Below are 24,755 nucleotides of genomic sequence, written 5' to 3'. Positions count from 1 at the left end.
AAACTTTTCACATATATTAAGAAAATTCATTAAATATGTATTGTTTTTTGTGAATAACAATTTTTCATAATTTTTAGCCAATAGAAATTCAATAAACACCATTATTTTTTTGAAACTTACAATTTTTCATAAAATCATACATTAAAAAGATAAAAAATGTATCTTTTTGAAACAATTTTTTTTTTCAGAACATACATCTTATAGGAACGGAGGGAGTATACATCGTTCCATCTGATTCTTCATTTTCATTACGGTTTCCATTTTTGTATGAATTATTGATAGAAATTTAAACAAAAATTACTGGATAATTCAATTTGATCTAGCTATGCATGTGGGGCTCACCCATAAGAAATTATTCACTGATCAACCTAAAAATTATTTTAAGTGGGTGGAAAATCTTTTTATAGTGATTTTTGTTAAAAAAAACACACAAAATAGTCATCACAGTTTCATACTATTTTTTTCTACTGTAGTTCCGTTTCTTCTCTAATATCTCTCCCTTTTATCTTCTTCCAACATTCAAGCATTTATGATTACTAGTATTAGGTCCTTGTCCGCGCTACGCGCAGATAGTATATTGATTTTTTTCATATTTTTGTACTATTATGTCAATTGTTTATTTTTATAAAATGTTATGTTTTTACTGTAAATTTAGAATTAAAAATCTAATTTTTCCTTACTGTAAAGTAAGTTATTTTTTTTAATCTTACCACAACACATTATACACGAAGAAAATAATTGGTCTTTATATTCTTATTTGGTGTAATATTAAAATTTTTGATGGTTTGTTTAAATAGTTTTTTTTTAAATTATATATTTTAGGATTAATTTTCGTGACTATATTCTATAATTGTCTAAAATTTTTTTTTGTCCCATATAGACATCCACATAAATATGGACTTCTGATAAATTTGTTCATTGGGATATTTAGTTTCACTTTCAACCTTATTCTCTTTTTTGGCACCCTCATGCTAGCTTGTGGGGCTAGCCAACTTAGTGCAAAAGGGTTTACAAAAGCAGATCGAGATGCGCGTGATCAGACACCTTTTGCTAGGCTATTTGTACGGAATTTTAAAGATCTAGGAATATAAGCAATAGAAAGTTGCAGAAAATTCTTTGGATACAACCTGTATTTCGTCGAGCTCCGAGTCCAACGCAGGCTAATCTTCCTCCTTTTGAATGATTATAACCAGTTGTTCACAGTCGATTGAAAAACCATCTCTATGTGTCCAAACTTCAGTATCACTTGCATTGCCCATAGTAAACCTTCAGCTTCCGCTTGCAGTGGTGATTTGGTGTGTGTATATCGGTCCTTGCTCCAAACAGCATTGGAAAGTCACCATCCATTAACACAAAGCCAAGTCCAGATATGTCTCTTTCATTTATCCAGGATGTCTAGCAGGAGCGTTTCTTTACGGAGGAACAGTTGTGTCCGTTACCTCAACTCCCATATCAATCTCCATAATCTTGTCTATGCGTTGAGCTATCCTCCAACACTCTGCTTCAATTTTATTCGTTAATGGGAAAGACATAATTCCTACGATACTATTAATGATTGTTTTTTTTGTAACACCGATACGGCAAACTTATGTTTTATTTAACAAAACTCTTATTTTAGTTTTGTATTAAAGAATCAATCATATTTTATATTATCTATAATTTTAGAAAATTTGCTTATTTGTCATGTTTTTATTAGGTTTTAGCTAAATTATTGATTTATTATTTATTTTTAGTTAAGTCACTAATTTATTAATTTAAAAAATATCCTTAATTAATATTATATATATATTAAAAATGAATTTTATTTTAGTAATATTAAATTTCTATTTTATATTAAAATTTAGTTAGTTTTTCTTATTTGTCATATTTTATTAGGTTTTAGACTTTTAGATAGGTTATTGATTTATTATTAATTTCTAACTGATTCGCTAATGTGTTAATTAAAACAATACCCTTAATGAATTTTATATATAACTAGAAACGAATTTTATTTTAATCATATAAAATTTATATGTTATATTAATATTAAATATTTGATTCTAAAATAATATAATAAAATTATAAAAAAAATTAAAAATAAGATAATTCTTATATATATTTTATTGCTATCTGAAAATAATATTTTTATTATAAAAGTTAAAAAGATACAAAAAATTATAATTAAATATTATTCAAGAAAAAAATATTTATATAAATATATTTTCTAAACTATTTCTAAGATATGAGTGTTTAAAAAAATTTAACACGAGATTATGCTTATGAGAGAGTGGCTCGGAAGTAGGCTAGGAGATGGGTCTAATGGGCTCCGAATTGTTGAATTTTTTTTTAATTGCAAGTCCACTTCGTGATGACTTGACATATTGATTGGTCCTAAATATTTGTGCACATGTGGATATGTTTAGGAAGCAATGATTTAGCTTCTTTTATATAGTAGGATTTAAAAATATCAAACTAAATTGGTCACTGTTAGGAGGTTATATTTTTTTTATCAAACGGAGGCAAAGACTAAAATCTCAAGAAAATGATTCGACTTGGATTTTTTTCAAAAAAAAAAAAATGATTCGACTTGGATTTTGATATTTTGTATAGTAAAGCAACATTTTCCAACCGACAGCAAATTGATTGAACACCCTGCATTTATTATTTACCCAATCAGATTACAAAGATGATAATTATGAATTACTGGTCTGCAGTTTAATTTAATCAATCATACAAACCATAGTTAGTAGAAAATAGCTCTAAGAAAAAGAAAGTGGAGATTAGGTTGAGAAATAATACATCAGATTTATGGTGAATACTAACAGAAGATGATAATCCATATTCGTGTAGTTCTTATGACCAAGCAAATACTTGCTTGATTCGATTTAATTCTCATTAGTTATCAAATATAAAAGTTCATATTTAAATAAATAAGGGTATTCATCTTTACAAATTTGGAATAAGAATATGATAACATTTTTATTGCTTTGATGGTACTATATAATTAATAACTTAACTACCAAGTAACTTATAAATTAGAAAAGAGTCATTACGTGGAGGAGTGTGAAGTCGGTCGGTCCACTACATCTACCAGTCAGAGACCAAATATATTCGATTTAAAAGGGTGTATTATACAGTATATTTTTAAATTAACGCTCCTTTTTCAGTCTTTTAAGAAAAAAGACGATTAAACTAAGCATTAATTATCCATATTAGTATTTTTCGTACTCTCCTAATTTAGTTCTTAATTCATAGATTTGACATTTTTTTTATACTTTTCAAGCTAAAAACTGGTTTATTTAAAAAAAGATATTTTCTTAGTTAAAAGTTAAAAAACGGTCATACCCGCTAAGAACCCTGATTAATCATGGTATTTGTTCTTTAAATTACTGATAACCACGAGATTATTATTTAAATAAAACAAACCATCCCATTACCATAACTTTCCTCCTCTCCAGCTTCTCTTCAGTCTCCTCCGGTCCTTTTCTAAAGGCGTAACCTTTTTCACTTTTAACGGCAACCAATGGCGGATTGGGCTCCGGTTCTCGTTGGAGTTGTCCTTTTCGTAATCCTCTCTCCGGGACTTCTCTTCTCAATACCCGGAAACAACCGAGGGGTAGACTTCGGTAACCTTAAAACCAATGGAAAAGCCATAGCTGTTCACACTCTCATCTTCTTCGCCATTTACTCCATTTTGATCCTCGCCGTTAATCTCCACATCTACGCCGGTTGATCTGTTCTAGGCCTCTCTCTCTCTCTTTTTTGTTGCTTAAATGAATAAATGTGTAACTCATTTTAAAAACAGGTCTAGAAACTCTGTAATTAGGGTTCTTTATATACCTTAAATCTATAGTTTTTCTTCTGACGTTGTAACAAATAGATTTGGTGAAAAGGGTTATGTTGTACTTGTATTGTTACTTCAGTTTGCCTCTTTTTAATATATATTTTGTACTCTTTCACTCTGTTAATCAAATCAGCTCAAATTCAGACAAAAGTTGCTAAGTTTTGTGGTCCTGCTATAAACTTTGTCGGAAAGGAGGAATATCAGAGAAATTTGTACATTACATTAGAGTTTGCAATAAACCTCCCTTCATTTTGTTACATTTATACATGATATAAGAAGAGTAGAGATCAGAAATGGATGTGAACTTGTATAGCTACCACCAAGATCGTGAAAATACAGAAGTATATAACTGCGTGAACCAAAATGGCTATACCGCTCGTGCTCATGTTCCCGAACTCCATCACTCTCGTTCTCGCTGGAATCTGAAACAGTAGTCCTGGTGATAGTAGGATGAACAGAGACACCGCTACAATCACCGTTCCCCAGTCCGTGCTCATTGAAGACGGCTCAAGTGTGTGTGTGTGTGAATAGACTATAGAGTGTTTGTTCTTTTGCAGATGAAGATGGAGACAAATGATGTATTATGTAGAAGGATATTGACGAGTCTTTTTGGCTTTTCTTGGTGGCTAAGTAGAAGGAATAAGACGTTAAGATACTAAAGCTTAGTGGTAGATTACAAGGAGGGCACTGTATTCTATATTCGCTTTAGCTTTTCTTTTGAGCTTTGGTGATTGTTCAATCAATTGTTTCTGTGCTCTTTGATAGTGTTTGCTTTTTGTTAAAGAACTTGATATAAAGTAGATTACTATTCCTGAAAGAGGATATCAAGATATGTGTCTACTTGATAATTTTCTTAGTGGTTTGGGTTTCCTTTTTGTTTGTTTCACTCTTTGATCAGTAACGCTGGACCTGATTTTTCTGTAAATTAATTAAATATAATCTAAGAAGCATAATAGTAACTCTGTTTGTTCTCTATTTTTATAACTAGCCCCATGGAGTTCCGGAGGTGTTAATATTCTTATCTTATGAGTCTTGCACGAATGGTGTTAAGAATGCAAGCTCAAGAGTCAAAGATGGTCGTATATGTTACACATTTTGTGTGCAGTTGTTACTCGTTTGGAGCTGAGATGTGACTCTTTGTGAGCGGTCAATAATTGTGGCTAAAATCACTACTGCGAATGTGTTTAAATTATGGTACTATACTTTTATAAAATTGAAGTTTCTTATTCATTACCTTAAAGTAGAATACATAACCTTCGGACTACACATTTGAGACAATGATTTTGTAGATATGTGTGTATAATTATACATATATGTTTTCTTTTTGAATAACTAGGAAGTTCTGGACCTGAAAGTCGTACAATCTCACTACACATTACTAGACAATGATTTTGTAGATATGTGTATATATATGTGTGTTCGATACGAGAGAACTTTGGCTGGATCAATGGAGGTTTGTTGCAATGTGTTGATCTTCACAGTTCCAGAACATGATCTGCAAAAGCAAGCAAACGATATGAAAACTCTTGAGAGAGAGAGAGAAATAAAATCGAATAGATAAGTTCTGAATAACATCTTGACTTACACTCTGTGTCAGTCCTGATCCAATTTTCTCTTTTCTTGTTCACTTTGGAGATGGAACTTGGAACGAGAAACCCTCCATTAAGACTCGGGATCTTGAGTTTGCAGCTTCTTCTGTCATCTACCTTGTTATCGTCTCTTGGAGGTGTACACATAACAGGATGGACTTTACTTTGGAAGATTTGACCACTCTATAACCAAAACCAAAACCATATTAACTTTCAGAATTCTTCCGACCAATCTCTTTGGATAAGATCTGAAAATGCTTAAAGCTAAAAAGACTCAAACCTTTCTTATATCTTTCTTCTTGTGCATGGAATAATCGTAGTCATCATAGTCATCATCATTTCTCGTCTTTGAAGGAGAGACGTGGAGCTTTTTAGATATCCTTTTAATCAAATCTCTGGTTCCTTGTTTCTCCATTGAGTTACACTCTCCTTCTACTGCCTTTCTTCTCTTGAAGAGGTTTTTAAGTAAACCCTTCATCTTCTTTACTTCATTGCCTCTCTTCGTAAGCTCAGTGGATGATCCAAAGAGACCATATTCTGCCTTCGATATTTCTCCCTGCTTACTGCTACTATCCTTATCTGGATATTCCTCAAGAAACTTGTCTAGTTTCTCAGTAACGAGCTTTGCCACGGTTACATCATCTTCAGCAATGGAAGATGTGAATTTTGGTGTTTCAGGATCTCTACCAAGCGTACCGATCGCCAGAAAGCCGCTGAACCCGCCTTCATCAAACCAAAGTTCCTCATCAGTTTTCGGTGGATTGGAGTCATGATGAGATGCTCTAGAGAAGGAGAAGGAGTTTGTTCGGATGTCTAGGACTTCAGAGGAAACCTGAGCTCTTAGGCAACTGAAACCACCTGAAAGATAGCTTGACTATATAAGTAAACCAAAAACATATATGTGTAACATTTTATGAAGATGAAGAATTAGGTTATATGAAAAAGAAAAAAAAAAGGTTATCTGAAAAAGAAAAAAATAATTAGGTTATTTGTAAGGTTTCATGGGAGAGAGACATAGTTTAAAAAAAAATCTAAGTTATGTATATACTATAGTAATTATTAAACCTTTGAACTCCTTTGATGGATCAAAGCCACTTAGGTTTATAGTTCGCATCCAACCTAGCAGCTGCAAAGATATAATATTAGGTAAATTAAAAGCTCATTCATTATCAAAAAGAAAAGAAGGGATTTAGACTTTAATTTGAACTCACTTTCATGTTGTCCTCGCTTCCTTTTGTTTTTCTTTTAGTTTTCGTTAGGGTTTGTTTACCATATATAGGCGTAGATATAACTAGTAGGTCAAGTTTTGAGCTAGAAGGATCCGAGGTTTGTGATGGAGCTTAGAACAGTGTATGCGTTAGGTTGTTATTGTCCGTACTCTCATGTCGTAATGCGTTGGGGGTTGGGGATCTTATATTAACCGACACAACTCCAACCAAGCGTACGATATGATTTGAGCATCGATAAGGACCATAACAATGATTGTGTGATTTGCATTCGTAGGAATTTCTTTACGTGGGAAACGTCTGCAATGTATTTTACTAAAGCACGTAAGATGGGACGTTACAGAAATAAAGGAAAGATTGCTTTCGAGCTAAAAGGTATTGTTAATACGAAAGTCTCTGGCCAGGTAGAGACTACAGAGAGTCTCCCACTTCTTCTCTCTTTTGTTCAGACATGTATGTGAAATTTCTCTCACAATTCACAAACCACCACGCAAGGGAGGAAACATATGATAGGTAGGTGTCAGCTGACCCTCATGAACCCGAAAAATTTTTATTTTTGTAACTTTATAGTAATGATAATTAATAAAATCAATGAATGACACGTTTTAATATGTTGTTTTATAGAGAGAGAGAGTACAGCTCAAGAACTTAAAACTGTACTCAATAGATTAATGAATTATGTACAAGGGGTTTTGTTTATATACAAGTATATGAGTATAAAGACTCGTATACATAGTCTCAATATCTATACACGTGTATGAAATTAGTATATGTAATATGCCCCTCTCAAGCCTTTGAAGTGGAAGGTAATGACGGTGAGAAGAGGCTTGAAATTGACATGTGCGAAAGGATAAAATGAAAAGGAGAAGGATGTGGAGCGGTTTGGTGAAAATGTCAGCATGATTATTAGCACTAACCACTTGTATGCGACAAATGAAACCATTCTTCACCTGATCTCGAATGGTACGACAGTCAATCTCGATGTGTTTCGTGCATTCATGAAACACAAGGTTGGTGGCAATATGGATAGCTAACTTATTATCACATAACAGCTTTGCAGTATTAGTTACCGTGATCTTAAAGTTTGTAAGGATTTGCTGCAACCAAATAAGCTCACAAGCAGCCAATGCCATACTCTTGTACTCTGCTTCAGTACTACTTCTACTGACCGTCTGCTGCTTCTTGCATTTCCAGCTAATCAAAGACTTTCCAAGATACACACAGAAGCCTGTGACAAAGCGTCTTATATCATGTCATGTAGCTCAATCAGCATCGACATACACATTGAGACAAGCATCTGAATCAGCTGAATAGAACAAGCCTTGCCATGGATTCGATTTTAAGTAGAGAAGAATACATTGAGCTGACTGAAAATGTATGTCTGTAGGAGCAGAGAGAAACTGACTCAACCGATGAACCACATACATGATGTTAGGTCTCGTGATGGTCAGATAAAAAGGACATCCAATTAATTCACGATACGAAGAAGCATCAGGAAGAGGAACACCAATGGTTTTGCTCAGTGGGATTGAGGGATCCATTGGAACTGCAAAAGGCTTAGATGCCAAGAATCATGTGTCAGCCAATAAATCCAGAGCATACTTTATGTGAGAGAGCAATACCAGTAGCATTCCAAGCTATCTCCAAGCCCAAAAAGAATCTCGCATTCCCTAAATCCTTGATCTTGAAAGATTTATGTAGAAGTGTCTTCACAGAACAAACAACCTCAACATCATTGCTCGCAATAAGGATGTCATCTACATAAACCAACAAGGCAATAAAGGAAGATCCAGTCTTCTTGACAAAGAGAGAATGACCACCTAGTGAAGAAGAGAAACCATCCACAATAAGAACTGACGAGCAGCATTTATACCATTTTTTGGAAGCTTGTTTAAGATCCAGTCTACATAAGAACTGACGAGCAGCATTTATACCAATAAAGGAAGATCCAGTCTACATAAATGGACTTATTCAAGCGACAGACTGGGTTGGGTGGAAGAATTACGCCTAGAGGAGGAGTATATCCCAAAGGAAGACTCATATAGATCTCCTCGTCAAGGTCACTATGCAGAAAAGCATAAGTGACATCCATTTGGTCTAACGACCAGCCATTAATCGCAGCAAGACCAAGAAGCAACTTCACATGCATGAGTCTCACTCACCACCGGAACATTCAGAACATGAGATGATGATGATGTAGATGCATGAGAATGCACAGGAATGACAGAATCAATCTCAATAGGATTAGATAAAGGTAATATAGACTTAGAAAAAAGATTGTCAAGTTGTGAATCTGTATTAACATGTTTGTAAGGAAAGTCATGGCCATGAAAGATAACATTGCGAGATACAGAAACAACTTGTGTATCAATGTTGAGAACCTTATATCCTTTAATACCAGATGGACAGCCTAAGAAAACGCATGACTCAGCTCTCGGAGTAAATTTGTGTCGATCTTTAGGCAATATTGACACATAACACAAACACCCAAAAGCTTTGAAAAAATGATAATCAGGTTTCTTATCTGTATGTTTCTCATGGCATTTTGTTCAAAAACAAGGACGCTGTTCGATTGATTGAAAACACAACAGTAAAGATACAATCACTCCAGTATTATAAAGGAACACTAGATTAAAACATTAAAGCCCTAGTAACATTTAAGAGATGTTGATGTTAAAGTTCCACAACAGAATTTTGTTGAGGTGTATAAGCACAAGAAAATTTATGCATAATACCATGTTCTCTAATCAAGTTTGAGAAAGCAAGTTCCTGAGCATTATCTCTGTGAATCATCTTTATGTTTTTTATTATATTGAGTGCGCACAAGTTTAACAAACGATGGTAAAATAACAGAAACATCACTTTTGTATTTCAACATATAAATCCAAGTTACACCGGTGAGATCATCTACAATTGTAAGAAAGTACTTATAACCTTCAACAGACTCGACAGAGAAAGGACCCCATATATCCATATGAACAAGATCAAATGGTTTTGTAGACATTTTATTAAGTTGTGGAAACGGAAGTCTACGTAGCTTAACTAAGGGAAACACAAGACAACGAGAAATATCTAGTAAAGAAAACTTATCTAAGGATATTGCATCAGAGAGTGTTGTAACTTGGCAGAATATGGATGCCCAAGGCTTTGATGCGAAAGAGAACCATCGACTTTAAAGGATCCACAGAAGTTCAATGATGGAGTTGCAAACGGTTGATCAAGAATGTAAAGATTGTGAAGCAATGAACCTCTACCAATCATCAATCCCCGAGTAAGCTCCTGAATATAACAATGATCAGAATAGAAATGAGCTGAATGATGATCATGATGTAGTAAACTACTCACACTAATGAGATTAAAACGAAAAGATAGAACATGTAAAACATTAGAAAGCACTAATGTATCAGTCAAATGAACAGTTCCAGTATGAGTAATAGGTTCTTTAGTTCCATTAGGAAGTGAGACTGTGACTCCTGTAACAAGAAATACGTTACTATAAACAAAGCCAAGTTAGAACAAACATGGGTAGTTGCACCACTTTCAATGATCCAAGAGCCCAAATGGAGTTTAGTGGATAAAGAAGAAAGAGTTTGATGTTGAAAAGTAAAATAATGATTATCAAAACGTAGGCTAACAGAAAGAAAAGAAAAAGTATCACTGGAAAATTGAGCAGCCAGATAATCTTGACCAGTTACAGAAGAATGCTGCAATGAACGTGAAGCAACAGGGTCTGGCATATGAACATGAAACTGAAGTTGTTGAATGAGTTTTTAAACTTGCTCATGATGAAAAGAACTAAGATCCAAGGCAATCATAGAAGAACTTGTAGAAGCAACAACGGTGACATTGACAACATTGTTCTGCTTGGAAAGAGACTGATTCGGCTTAGCCTGAGAATTCCTATGAGTAGAAGAACCAACTTGATTATTATTCCTTTGAGAATTGTTATAAAACCTATGACCCAGCGGATAGCCATGTAGCTTGAAGCACTTTTTGCACAATATGACCAGCAACGCCGCAATGTGTGCATATAGGTCGAGGTTTAGAACGATAATTGTTGTTGTTGACATCATAAGCGGTATGCTCAGAAGATCCAGAGTACTCATGTTGTTCTGAATATGATGTAGAATTCTGGAAAACAACATTCTCAACCCGTGTAGGAGGTTTGATGTTCTTCTGTCTTTCATCTTGAGTCACCATATTAAACACTTCTTCAATCGCTGAAATAGGCTTCAACATAAGGATGTGACGACGAGTTGCTTCATATGCTTCATTCAATCCCATCAAGAACTTCATCACACGACTTCGTTGTTGAAGATTCTCCCAAGAAAAAACGGCATTGCATTCACACTTACCATACGTACAAACTGGGAGGTCGACATAGTTCTGATATTCCCATAGTGTAACAATTTCAGTGTAGTAAGTGCTAATGTCAAGATAGCCCTGTTGAATGGTACTAAGACGTTGCTCTATCTCATTGATTCGAGGCACATCATATTGTTTAAACCTAGAAATGAGATTCTTCCATATACTCTCAGCACTTGACATGAAAAGTAAACTCTGTCCTATCTTCTTTGACACCGAGTTCATTAACCAAGTCGAGACCATATCATTACACCTAGACTAAGCACTTGAATCTCTATAATGAGGAGGAGGTTTCAAGATTGTACCGTTACTGAATTCAAGTTTATTTCTGACGTTGATCACCATACGAACAGAACGACACCACACATGAAAATCAGCACCAGAGCCAATCGATCAATTACAAGAACCAATCCAGCGTGATCAGAGTTCTGGAGGAAGTACAAATTGTCATAGTGATCAACTATCGCAGAAGGAGCAACCAGAGGAACATTCATAGAAGCCAAAGTCACCATGAGCAAGAAACGAACGATGTTGATGATGACAACAAGCAAGAATAGTTGAATCTAGGAAGAACATAGTTGAATCGGGGAAGAACGGAGTTGAATCGAGGAAGAACAGAGTTGAATCGGAGGAATGAAGTTGAATCTGAGGTCAATAAAGTTGAATCTGAGGTGAATGAAGTTGAAATCGGAGATCGAAAGTGTAAGACCCGATCTTGGAATTCTCATTCCAACCAGACCGCAACTTACCTAACCATTTCTACTCAGGTTGATTCTTTTACTTCCAATTTCAAGTGTAAAATTTTTTTAAGTATTTATCAGAGTTTTGAGGTTTATTTAATCACACTTAAACAATCAGAATTAAGTATGGCAAATCGACATTTCATAAATAATAACTGAGATTCATACATCATTCAATCGTTCATACTAAACAAGTTGCACACTAGTCTATCATAAGTTCACAGTTTGCACAATAGGATATCAATACTTCACATCTACTAGGAATGACCCATTCACCATACATCTTCCCACGGCTGGAGTCCTTACAGTTCCTTTCCTTTACCACGGGCCAAGCCCGTACCTGAAACCAACACATCACAACACACAAGCATATGATCAGATAACCTAACACACGGATCTATCGTTGCATGGTTCGGTTCCTAGAGTTCTCTACTCAAAGCCTATTCAATCAGTACATATATCAACTGGCCACACTTAGATTCATAAGAGAATCAAGCGCGCCCAAGCAAGGCCTCAAGCTGATTACACACAAGGCGATTTAGATCATCCGATAATCCCTTGGTGTATCCGGACATGCCTAAGTCCGGCCAAAGGCCAAGGACTTTGATTCTGAACCGGCCAAAGGCCTTGGTTCAGTCTCTCCATATCAGATCAAGTATAAATCAACAAAATATACAGAGAGAAGGCGATTTGAAGAGAAAGGGGTAGAAAGGATGCAACCAGTACACGATCGACCCCAAGGCACAATCGGATCATCTATCGGCTAAGGCTGATGGTCCGCGGTTCACACCACTGACCTTAGGCGAGCGGTCTCCTTGCGCCGCCTCCTTCTCCTTCTCTTTCTCCTTCTGTATGGTATCCATCTCCACAAGCCTTGTCTCTCATGGTCTAGTCCTCGCCGGAACAGAACAAGCACCACCACTCACGGTTTCTTCTTCCACCGCCGGTCTCTCTCTCTTGCTTTCTCTCTCACGATTTCTTCAGAGATTTCCCTAAGAAATATGATGCCCAAAATCGACCCCAAAGCCTTATATTTATAGAGAGAGGAACCGGTAACTGCCTTGGTCGATCGGTTGCAAGGGATTGACCGAATGGGTGCCACTTGTCCTCTTGCACCCTTTCACCTATAACTTCCCATAAACGGCCCCATAACCACCCAACTGCTCTCTTGACAGTTTCCCTGGTCTGATCGTGGTTGCACACGGACCCATCATCCCACACGGGCCGCCGACACGGTCCGGTAACCGCTCGGACCGATCACACTAGTCGGACCGGAACACTCTGCCAAGTTGAGATGAGCTGACCACCAGCTGCCCTAGCTGAGTGAGCTAGTCCATCATGTCCAGTGAGCTGACTAAGTTTAGGTGAGCTAGCTGCAAGCTACACCTAGCTGATTGAGCTTGACCCGGACCTTGTCCAACTTCCGGATCACTCGTCCAGCTCTCTTTAACTTGTCTCCATCGTATCCAGGTTAAGTTTCAGCTGCCTGACTTCCTTAACCATCAATTTAGACCATGATACGCTTGTCTCAAGGTCTTACAACCTGACTGGAGCGTCTCCTTGCACCATGGTCCATCCGGACGATCCTATCTAGGATCGGGGACATGACATAAAGTGATGAATTCAAGCTCAGAGAATGAAATCGCAGCTCATAGAGAAATGAAATGAACAATGAAGACGAAATAGAAAATTGCAATCACATCAAGAACTCTAATCAACCAAGAAACAAATGAATCGAAGATCGAACAACAAATCGAAGCACTCATTATGAGGAAATGAAGCTTGAAAAAAAAGATGGTGGAAAAATTTGTTACTTTGATACCATATTAAGAAAGAGAAAGTAGAGTTCAAGAACTTAAAATTATACTCAATAAATTAATGAATTATGTACAAGGTGTTTTCTTTATATACAAGAATACGAGTATATAGAACCGTATACATAATCTCAGTATTTTTTTTTAACACTGATTAAATTAACTTTCAAAGAGACCATAAGGTTCTAACAACAAAAACAGACCATAAAGGCCAATGGTGTATCACCCAAAGAAAAGAAGAAATTGAAACAACCAAAAGAAACTGAGCTCAACAGAGGATAAATGTCAGTAGATATTCCCGAGCCTGAGAAAAATTCAGAGATAGGTGACTCGTTCCTGCAGATCACATCCGAGCTTCATGCTCAATGCTATGTTGCAGCCATGAGGGACCACCTGCTGCAATGTAGGAGTGATAACGATGCTCGTTAGTAACACTCTGCGCTACCTCTTGAGCCACAATATTCCTCTCCTGCACACAATGATGGAAACTCCAGTCTTGTAGGTGCCGGAGTCGGGCAGAAGTCTCATACATGATGTGCTGATGCTGATAGAATCCAGAGGGATTTAGAAACGTTTCCTTTGCCAGCCATTCACGTGTATGTACATGATACATATGCTGATATAATCTCAGTATATGTACACGTGTATGAGACTAGTATACGTAATATGTTTACACCCATTCAATTTTTGCATTTACTTGAAAACTAACATTCATGTTTGGTTATTCTATTATAATAGTTTATGAAAATTATTTTTAATGGCGCAAGAGAAAAAATATACGAGGAAGTATATTTTCAATTATATGAAAAATAATATAATATTATCTAACTAATGACAAAAAGCTATGTTCACCTTATTGTAAGTTTGTAGCTCCTGTTATATTTTTATTTTAATGCACCAAAATATATATAAAAAATTAATGATAAAAAGCTCCTGTTATAGAAAAAGCTCCCTGCCCCATCCTTTATTCTTTTTTCACTGTTTTAAATATAAACTAGATCTTGACTCACGCGCCTGCGCGGATAATATGTTTATCTTTTAATAAATTGTTTAATAATATTTCTAAATACATAGGTTATTTGGATATTTTTTAGATTCCTAAATATCATAACTGAACTGACTGAATCTTTTTTTTAACGCTGATTTATTATGATATTACAATTATGAAAAAGATTACATAGACGATCTGACAATCGACAATACTATATGCCTTATAAAGATCTACGTCTAACTGCATCACCTGAGACATCCTACGAAGATCACGCCTGAATAAGTTTACTTGCACCATGTTGAAGATCCCTTGTATGCATGTCCTCCGTAGCCTGTATAATTCACTACAAGAAAACGTAGCAGTAACAACGGCATTTTACGAGGAAATAATTTCCTCGTAAATTTACATGAGCTTTACAACGCAATTACGACGCGACATGACTTCGTCGTAAACTCGATGGTAATTTACGACGAAATGTATTCGTCGTAAAGTTAATGTAAGTTTACGACGAAAGTACGTGGAATGCAAAATAGTTGTAAACGTTACATCGACATTACAACGAATCATGTTACCGTTACATAAAGGTGAAAACGTGTATTGAAAGTGCTTTAACTTACCTAAGTTCGTTGTAAACGCGTTGTAAATTTTCCATGTAAAATCCATGTAAAACTTACCATATTTCTCTATATATATGTCATTTCCCACAACTCTCTTCCTCACAACACACAACTCTCTTCCTCACAACACACAACTCTCTTCTTCTCGAACCACCAATTACTATTTCGAAGATAACGATAACGAACATGAGTCATTCGTCTGTCTGCCAATTCAGTAGAGCGATAAGGAGAAAATGGAGGGAAGTGAAGTTGGTTTATACTTGAGTGAAACCTCCGACCATCGTCAAAAGTTCCTCTCAAGTACAAACCAGCTGCACTTCCGTCCACTTTCTCCTTGTCGTTCCACTGAATTGGCAGACAGACGAACGACACAGGTTCCTTATCGTTGTTTTAGAAATAGTAATTGGTGGGGTAACAACGCAATTACGACGAAACCAACGAAACCAAATTTCGTCGTAAACGCCATGTAATATTACGACGTAAGTACGTCGAAATTGAAATTTTACATCGTTATTACAACGAATCATGTTACCGTTATATTTAGGTGAAAAACTTATCGAGTTTCGTTGTAAAGTCGTTGTAAAAAATCTATGTAAAATCCATGTAAACTTTCCCTTGTAAAATCGTTGTTATATTTCAACTACCCAACTCGAAAATTTCTCTATATATATGTCATTTCCCACAACTCTCTTCCTCACAACACACAACTCTCTTCCTCACAACACACAAACGGAAAAAAAAAAAATTTAAAAAAAAATAGTAGAAAAAATGGTCGGTGGCGGTAGTATTTACGAGTTACGAAGTTGGATGTATTTGCACAAAGATTCCGACGGGAGAGTGACGAATGCATTTCTGAACGGGCTAGAGACATTCATGCACCAGGCGGGCTGTACACCGATCACGCAGGAAAGCGGTAAGATGTTCTGCCCCTGTTCAAAATGCAAAAATTCGAAATTTGCACGTAGTGAAACTGTATGGAATCATTTAGTAAACAGAGGATTTACACCACAGTATTACATTTGGTATCAACATGGAGAGGGTTATGGGGGAAATGAAGCTAGTAGTAGTAATGCTAATTTTGAGGATGCTCATCATAATGAAGAACCGAATCATGTGCATAATGAATATAATTATCATCAAGAGGAGCAGATGGTAGATCATGATAGGGTTCAAGATATGATTAGTGATGCATTTTTAGAAACAACTACAACAATAGCAGATGGAACTGGAAATGTAGAAGAACCTAATTTGGATGCAAAAAGGTTTTATGAAATGCTAGATGCTGCAAATCAACCAATCTACACTGGTTGTAGAGAAGGTCTCTCTAAATTGTCTCTAGCAGCTAGGATGATGAATATTAAAACGGATCATAATTTACCTGAGAATTGCATGGATGCATGGGCGGAGTTGTTTAAAGAGTATTTGCCAGAAGACAACGTGTCTGCTGAATCTTATTATGAGATTCAGAAATTGGTTTATAGTCTTGGGTTACCCTCGGAGATGATTGATGTTTGCATCGACAACTGCATGATCTACTGGAAGGAAGATGACAAGTTAGAAGAGTGTCGATTCTGCAAAAAACCACGATTCAAACCGCAAGGCCGTGGGAGGAATAGGGTACCGTACCAAAGGATGTGGTACCTACCAATTACAGACAGATTGAAAAGATTATATCAATCTGAGAGGACTGCTGCGTCGATGAGGTGGCATGCCGAACATGTCCAGAGAGATGGTGAGGTTGCACATCCATCAGACGCAAGAGCGTGGAAACATTTCAACAAGGTACACGGAGATTTTGCTACAAATATTCGGAATGTCTATCTTGGGTTATGCACCGATGGATTTAGTCCATTTGGAATGTCTGGTAGACAATATTCTTTGTGGCCAGTCATTCTTACGCCGTATAATTTACCGCCGGATATGTGCATGGAACAAGAATTTCTATTTTTGACCATATTAATCCCAGGGCCGAAGCATCCAAAACGGTCTCTTGATGTTTTTCTTCAACCGTTGATAGAAGAGCTAAAGCAATTGTGGTCAGAAGGGGTGAGGACGTACGATTGTTCCTTGAAAACCAATTTTACGATGCGAGCAGTTCTGATGTGGACGATAAGTGATTTCCCTGCTTATGGGATGTTGTCTGGCTGGACAACACATGGAAGATTATCTTGTCCGTATTGTCTTGGATCCACGGATGCTTTTCAACTGAAGAATGGTAGGAAGAGTTGTTGGTTTGATTGTCATCGTCGGTTTCTTCCACTTGCCCATCCGTACAGAAGAAACAAGACATTGTTTCGACACAAAAAAATTGTCAGAGACAGTCCTCCTCCATATCTCACCGGCCAGCAGATCGAAGCGGACATTGATTATTACGGAGCTCAGGAAACAGTTAAGGTTGGAGGAAATTGGCATGTTCCTGGAAATATGCCTGATGGGTATGGTGTATCTCACAATTGGCATAAGAAGAGTATATTTTGGGAGTTACCGTATTGGAAGGATCTTCTCTTACGCCACAATCTGGATGTCATGCATATCGAGAAGAACTTTTTTGAGAACATCATGAATACATTACTTAACGTCCCTGGGAAGACAAAAGATAACAAAAAGTCAAGGATGGACTTACCTGATATTTGCTCAAGAAGTGAGTTACATATCAAGAGCAATGGAAACGTTCCTGTTCCCATCTTCCGGTTGTCATCAACAGCGAAAACAACCTTGTTTGACTGGGTTGCATCGGAAGTTAAGTTTCCTGATGGTTATGCTTCAAATATGTCAAGATGTATTGAACGAGGTCAAAAGTTCTCCGGAATGAAAAGTCATGATTGTCATGTGTTTATGCAACGACTGCTTCCATTTGCTTTTGCCGAGCTCCTTCCAGCAAATGTCCACGAAGCACTTGCAGAGAAGCGACGATGATGATTGTAATGATAGTGATGAGAACGAAAACGATTTAGAGTGATGTAATATATGTATCAAATGTTGGATTTCTCTATTGTAACATTTTCTAAAAGAAAGAGTAAGAAGTAGTATGATATAAGATATGATGTTAGATGATATGTCACTTTGGGGTTTAGGGATTTCATTCTCGGTGTTTAGGGTTAAGCGTCGTAATTTCGTCGTAAATGGAAAAACGCGGGCCTGGTAATTTCGTCGTAACACGAAAAACACGGGCCTGGTAAATTCGTCGTAAACGGAAAAACGCGGGCCTGGTAAATTCGTCGTAAATGGAAAAACGCGGGCCTGGTAAATTCGTCGTAAATGGAAAAACGCGGGCCTGGTAAATTCGTCGTAAATTTACGTCGATTTTACGACGAATCCTAATCTATATAAGGGGACGCCGAGAGCGAGGCTGCCTCGCTCATTCCTCCCAAACTCCTTTGCTCTCTCTAAGGTAAACTCTCTCTTCTCTCTCTTTTTTTTTTTTTTAAATTAGTTTAGGTGATTAGTTAGGTAACGGAATTAGTTTAGGTGATTAGTTAGGTAATTAGTTTAGGTGATTAGTTAGGTAACGGAATAATATTTTTATTATGTTGTAACTGATAAAATTTATTTTAATTTTTTTTAGATGGCTCCTAGAAGAAAATCCAGAGCACCTAGTTATAGAGATTTGTTTGGCGACGATGGTTCCGGTACATCTTCTTCCGGTCCATCGTCTTCTGGTCCATCATCCTCCACCGCAGTTCCAGACTCTCAGCCTTCTCAGAGAGTTGCTTGGAGTCCTCCTCCACCGCAGATGCCTCCACCGCAAATGCCTCCACCGCATATGCCTCCACCTCCTCCTCCAGCGGCTGCACCTGAGCCTGTCCCAGAAGGTGCAGTTCATCCGGATTTGCGTGTGCCTTCATATGCCCCATTCGCGAGATATACGGTAGAGGATTTGCTTGCCCAGCCCGGACGAGAGGGTTTGGATGTTCTAGACCCCGATAGACCCCGAGGAACTTATTGGTAAGTTATTGATTTTTATTACATAAAAATTTAAAATATTTTTATTTTCTAACGGTTAAATTGTTTTCCTTTCAGGTTTGGGGCTAATAACCGTGTTGGCCGGAGCGTTTCGAAAACGATTAAGGGTTACTACGACGGGGCATATCCGAACTGGAGCAAGACTCCAAATCACGTTAAGATCACGTGGTTTAAAATGTTTGCGGTAAGATTTTTAAATTTAATTAAATTTTAACTTTTAAATATGTATATATTTTTTAAATATTATTATTAATTGTAATTTTTTCAAATTTTTTGTGTTTCAGCAAAAGTGGCATTGGTCTTTGGGAATCACCGAGATGGTGAAGGCGGAATTCGTTGCAAAAGCAAAGATCCGCCTCTGCAACACAGTCTCCGATTGGAAGGACAAGTGGGAGCTCGACGGGTATGAGGGAAAGCCCACTGAGCTCACGAAGGATGTGTGGGATGGCCTCATCGCCTATTGGAAGCACCCGTCTTCGATCAAAAAGGCCAATTCGTGCTCGGCTTCTCGAAGAACGAAGGATAAAGATGGTAATTTGCCCATGCTTCACAGAACCGGCCAAAAACCACATGCAGGCATCCGTCTAGACGTTGTAAGTTTTGTTTTTAAATATTTATTTTAAAATATTCAATTAATATAACTTTTAATATTTTTTTTTTTGTAGTTGGAGAAGACGGGAGTCTTACCATCTCTGTCTGACCTATTCAAGATGACTCACGCCACATCCGACGGAGTTTTTGTGGATCCTGCATCTGAGAAACTCGCTCAAGCAGTGGCTACTCGGATTGAAGAACGGGAGACGCAACTAACTCAGGAGTCTCCCGATGGATTACCCGTCACATTGTCCACCGAAGAAGCCGACCGAATCTTCGAAGAGGTAGTACAACTAAAGTTTTTTTTTTCATTATTTTTAATAACTATATTAATATATGTTTTAATTTTATAGCTGGCTCCTAGAAAGAAGGGCCGAATAGTCGGTATAGGCTCCGTTAACCAAGTTGCAAGGGCAACTTCGTCATACACTTCGAGACGGGATGAAGAGACTTCTCAGATGAAAGCTCGAATGGATAGCCAGCAGGTTCGTTTAGACTCTCTTGAGGATTTGCTAGACGTGATGGCCGTGGGAAACCCGGTTATGCAGAGAATGTTGAGTCAGAGACGAGCCGCTCTTGGGTTGCCAGTACGAGATCCCCAAGAGTCCGATCCAACCCGTCAACAGCCGAGCAACCCCACCGACTACTTCGATGATATGTAGTTTTTTTAATATTTTCGGTTTGTATTATGAATTTAAATATTATGACTTTTAAATGCTTTTTTATATATGTTTTTTTATTTTCATATTTCGTTTTAAAATTTAATTTATTTAAAATTAAAATTATTTAAAATTCTGAATTTTAAATAAATTCAAATTATAATATATTTGAGGTTAAAAACAATATTCAAAATATATTATAAAACGAAACGTCGATGTAGGCTCGACGTAAACATTTACAACTAATTACCGTCGAAATGATTTACGAGTCTTTTACATCGAAGATTTTACGTGGTCTTTACATCGAAATTTTACGTGGAGTTTACATCGAAACATTTACGAGGGTGTTACAACGAAACAATTTACGTGTGCTTTACATCGAATCCATTACGTGGAGTTTACCACGAAATTTTACGTGTCATTTACGACGAATATCTGCCCTGCGCTTTACGAGGAATATATTTCGTCGTAAACGTAACAAGTCATTTACGACGAATCGTCGGTTACGACGGGCGTTTTACGACGAAACGTGTTTCGAAGTTCATTCGTCGTAACACTCCGTTTACGACGAAGTTACAACGTATATTGCCCTCGTAAAAAATATGTTTTCTTGTAGTGATTGTTTAATAAATCACTTTCTCTGGGAATTGAAACCTGGACCTGCTAATATAGAAGCATTAATGAATCCTTAGTCAAACCATTGGACTAAGGAGGCTTCCACTAACTGACCGAATCTAGGTGGATTTGTCTCGGACTTCGCTCATAAATTCATAATATCAAAACCGTGCCTAATTTTAAAATTCAAAATCTTAATACTTGAAAGAATTGTTTCATACTTAAATTTATTTCTTTATTGAATTAAGTTGGTATAACTCTGATAAATTATTTTTATTTTGTGGTTAATATTTTAATAAAAAGTTTATATACTTTTAATAAAGATTTATACTTTTCAATGAAAAAATTCAATTTTTTTTATGAATGCTTATATTATATTAAGAAAAGAAAAAAATAATAATTAAGAATAGTTGAAAAAAAAATATTTGAACTTGGACTCAGTGGCCCAATGAAAAAAAAAATGTGAGAATTGGATCTGATTTCTTAATCGGTCCAAATGGCCCAAGAGATATCTGATGTGGGCTGAATTCAAAAAAAATGATCCAATATAGATGTGTTATTAATATTACTTGATTACCTTTAATGAAACATGTAGTGTTATTAAAGAAAATGACATGTTAAGTTAAAAAGGACAATATGATTGTGCTTTAGATAATTGGTAGGAAAAACGGTTTTAAATATAAAGACCGGTACAAAATATACTAGGTCCGCTTTACCACCACGTTTATGACCGTAGGACCTAAACATAACATGACAGTGACACAACACAGTTGTAACTAATGAGTTATCGTTCATGAACAGTTGACACAACACTGTTCATTCTTGCATGCTTTTTTCCCCACAAACGGAAAGTGATGTAAATCTTCAAAAGGAGATGTTGTGTTTCTATCTCAAGCAAGAAATAGAAGTATCTAGTTCCTCAAGAGAGTCCCATTTGCGACCGGGTCTTTGTTTTTTGCTCTGGCCACGATAACACTCGAAGAAGAATGCGGAGATGAGGCGGAAACGCGAATCCCATTCCGATTGTTGTTCAAAACATGTGAGATTGTAGTGCCAAAACGACATAGTATTGAAAAATGTTAAAATTATACATAGTCAAATACACATATATACGGCCGAGGGTTATATTGCGGTTTAACCGGCACTTGGAGGGTTGACCTGTAGGTTTTTGAGTTTGCGGATTAATTTGCAAAACAAAACCACATTGAGGGTTCTTTTGCAGAAAATCCAAATTAATACTTTATAAATTAATATACACTAAAAATCTATATAAAATAATATAATTTTATAGTCCCAAATTGAGTTTTTAGTTCAATTAGTATAAATTAATATCTCTATAAATTAATAAAAAATTATATTTTTGGTGTAATTCTAACATTATTAATTTATAGAGGTTTCACTGTATGTGTCATGACTAACACTGTTTTTAATGCTCTTAATTAAGAGCCTCTCAATTTTCTTTTTCCTAATTTTTATTTATTTTAATTATTTAATTTCTAGAAACTCGTGTTAAGATACGAGTGTTAATGCTGCTCGAGCAACTTTATTGGGATTTCTTGCTCCTAGGTTCTTAAAATACATGTATGTGTATGTATATATTATATATATGTATGTAATTGCGGGGTTCTAAGTTTTACAAGAAATCCAACTGAAAGTTTCTTAAGTAAAAAATTTTCGGTTGGATTTTCTGTAAAACTTAGAACCCTGCAATTACATACGCATATATAATATATACATATACATACATGTATTTTAAGAACCTAGGAGCAAGGAACCCCCAATGAGATTGCTCTTAGGCATTTAACATGGCCAAACATGTTGAAACTGAACAATGAAAAAACATGCTGAATCATACTGCACTGGAATGCTTAGACCTCTGATAATCTAATCTCATGATATATTTCTCAAAAAGATAAACGGCTCCGTTCAGCTTTCATTCATCAGTTTCTAAAGGAAATAGATAAAAATATCCATTATGATGTTACAAGGTATCTTTATAATTGAACAAGGAAACAAGAAGCAAATATACAACGTTGTATTTGTGGTGTCCCAAAGTAAACAAAAGAAGAAAGAGCTATTTCAATGCAGGCTTTTAAGATCTTTCTTCTTCTTATATCTTTCTGATCGATACACATGCATGGGGATTGATTTGTTCCGTACACTCAATTATCATCTCACTGTTGCACATGCGAAAACCGACAAATGACATATATGATCAGAAATGTGCGTCGTAGATTTCTTCTTGGTTCAATCTTTATCTTTTATTATTATTTTTTACATTTCTTGTAGTTGCAACTTTGCAAGTATTGGGCACCACCACGACTTTTGATCGCGGATTGTGCTACACCTTCTCAATCACTTCGCTTGATCGTAAATAAATTAACGTACGTCCACAACCAGACGTATAGAATCGACACAAACATATGTTTGGATGAGTGAAAACATATCGGTTATACTCATTCATATTGCTCATATATCATAACACAAGAGTGGAGTTAGATATTTTGAGTAACGCGTTGATATTTTATGAAACGCTCAACACGTTCCACGTATAATATCCGCTTGTCATAGAATTTGATCTTATGGGTTTTGAGTAATTGGAGTTCTTCATATAGGAGACTAAACGGTCTGTATCACATTTTGAATTTACACTGGACTAGATATAATATATAAAATGATATCTTCAGATGCTATTTTATTCAGTATTTGGGTCGGTATATTATTCAATATGAAAATATAATTTTTTTTTGAATGAATGTTAAATTTATTTTTTTACAAAGAATGTGACTTGTTTAAATCAGTTTAAAAGAAAACAAAGAATCAAGAATCTGCCTCTTCCTTCATCTCATGCTTAGCCATACCCTCATAGCTTTAGAATATTTTCCTTTTCCACAGCCTCTAAGAGTGTCGATGCGGTTGAGGACTCCTTTGTCAATATAGTGGAGCAGTTGAGTCATGGTTTGAGCTGGCTCCCCATGTCTCCTGCGGTTTCTTTCACGCCATATAGAATGGACAGCAGACTGGAAAGCATACCTGAGGAGAAACATAATTTTTTTTTCCCAGCTTGCATCCGAAATCATAGCTACTATATCTATCCAAGTTGTAGTATGTCGACTCCCTGATAGTTTCTGAGTTAGTTCTCTCCAAATACCATCTAAAAAACGGGCATTGTGATGCAGATAAGTATTTGGAATATTTCCAAATATCTTGTTATTTATTTTATTAGTTATATTAATTTAGATAATTACCTTTTATTTGTATTTTCTATATTTTAATGGTTTTCCTATTTTAGTTAAGATTAGGGTTTTCTTGATTTAAGGATTTATTATAAATAGGCATTGAAGCCTAAAGTTGTATTCAGACTTTGATAATTAATAATAAAGCTTTTGCTTATTACCTTAAAAGAGATTTGATTCAGTTCATCTATTTTGAGTTGCCTTGAACAAGATTCGATTAAATTCATCTTATTCAGGAAGTTGGTCTCAAGAAGCTATCGAAAGAAACTCTTGATTGATCCAAGAACAGGTCTCAAGAACCCTAAAGTTCTTTGATCGACCGTTCAACCTAGTTGTTCGCTGCATCAGGTGGTATCAGAGCTGCGTCTCTTTGGTTTCTTAATCGAAGAACGATTCTGGATGTCATGGTGAGTGCGAATATCTATCCTATCCAGGACGAAAGTCCCTTTGTTGAGAGAGAAGAAAACTATGAGATCTATCGAGAGATCTATGGTGATCCGATCTACGATGTCTATGAAGATGA

At 36.1% G+C, this 24,755-nt stretch overlaps 2 protein-coding genes across 3 annotated transcripts; both read right to left on the bottom strand.

The window, feature by feature from the left end:
* Positions 1–4,003: 4,003 nt before the first annotated feature.
* On the bottom strand, positions 4,004–4,416 carry LOC103854274. The gene has a single exon (XM_009131207.3). The coding sequence runs from the start codon at positions 4,318–4,320 to the stop codon at positions 4,111–4,113; it is 210 nt and encodes a 69-aa protein (XP_009129455.1). The 5' UTR covers positions 4,321–4,416; the 3' UTR covers positions 4,004–4,110.
* Positions 4,417–5,121: 705 nt separating this feature from the next.
* LOC103854275 lies at positions 5,122–16,439 on the bottom strand. Of its 2 annotated transcripts, XM_009131208.3 has the most exons (5): positions 6,624–16,439; positions 6,478–6,538; positions 5,693–6,270; positions 5,409–5,595; positions 5,122–5,318 (listed from the first exon to the last, which is right to left on the bottom strand). In XM_009131208.3, exons 1-5 carry the CDS (start codon positions 6,627–6,629, stop codon positions 5,299–5,301), a joined length of 852 nt encoding a protein of 283 aa, XP_009129456.1. In that variant the 5' UTR covers positions 6,630–16,439; the 3' UTR covers positions 5,122–5,298. The 2 variants fall into 2 exon arrangements, with proteins under 2 accessions (XP_009129456.1, XP_033141413.1); XM_033285522.1 differs by having other exon boundaries at positions 5,242–5,595.
* Between the last annotated feature and the right edge of the window lie 8,316 nt (positions 16,440–24,755).

The sequence above is a fragment of the Brassica rapa genome, chromosome A02, assembly GCF_000309985.2.
Source record: "Brassica rapa cultivar Chiifu-401-42 chromosome A02, CAAS_Brap_v3.01, whole genome shotgun sequence".
Lineage (NCBI taxonomy): Eukaryota > Viridiplantae > Streptophyta > Magnoliopsida > Brassicales > Brassicaceae > Brassica > Brassica rapa.
This window is presented reverse-complemented; position numbering and strand designations above follow the sequence as displayed.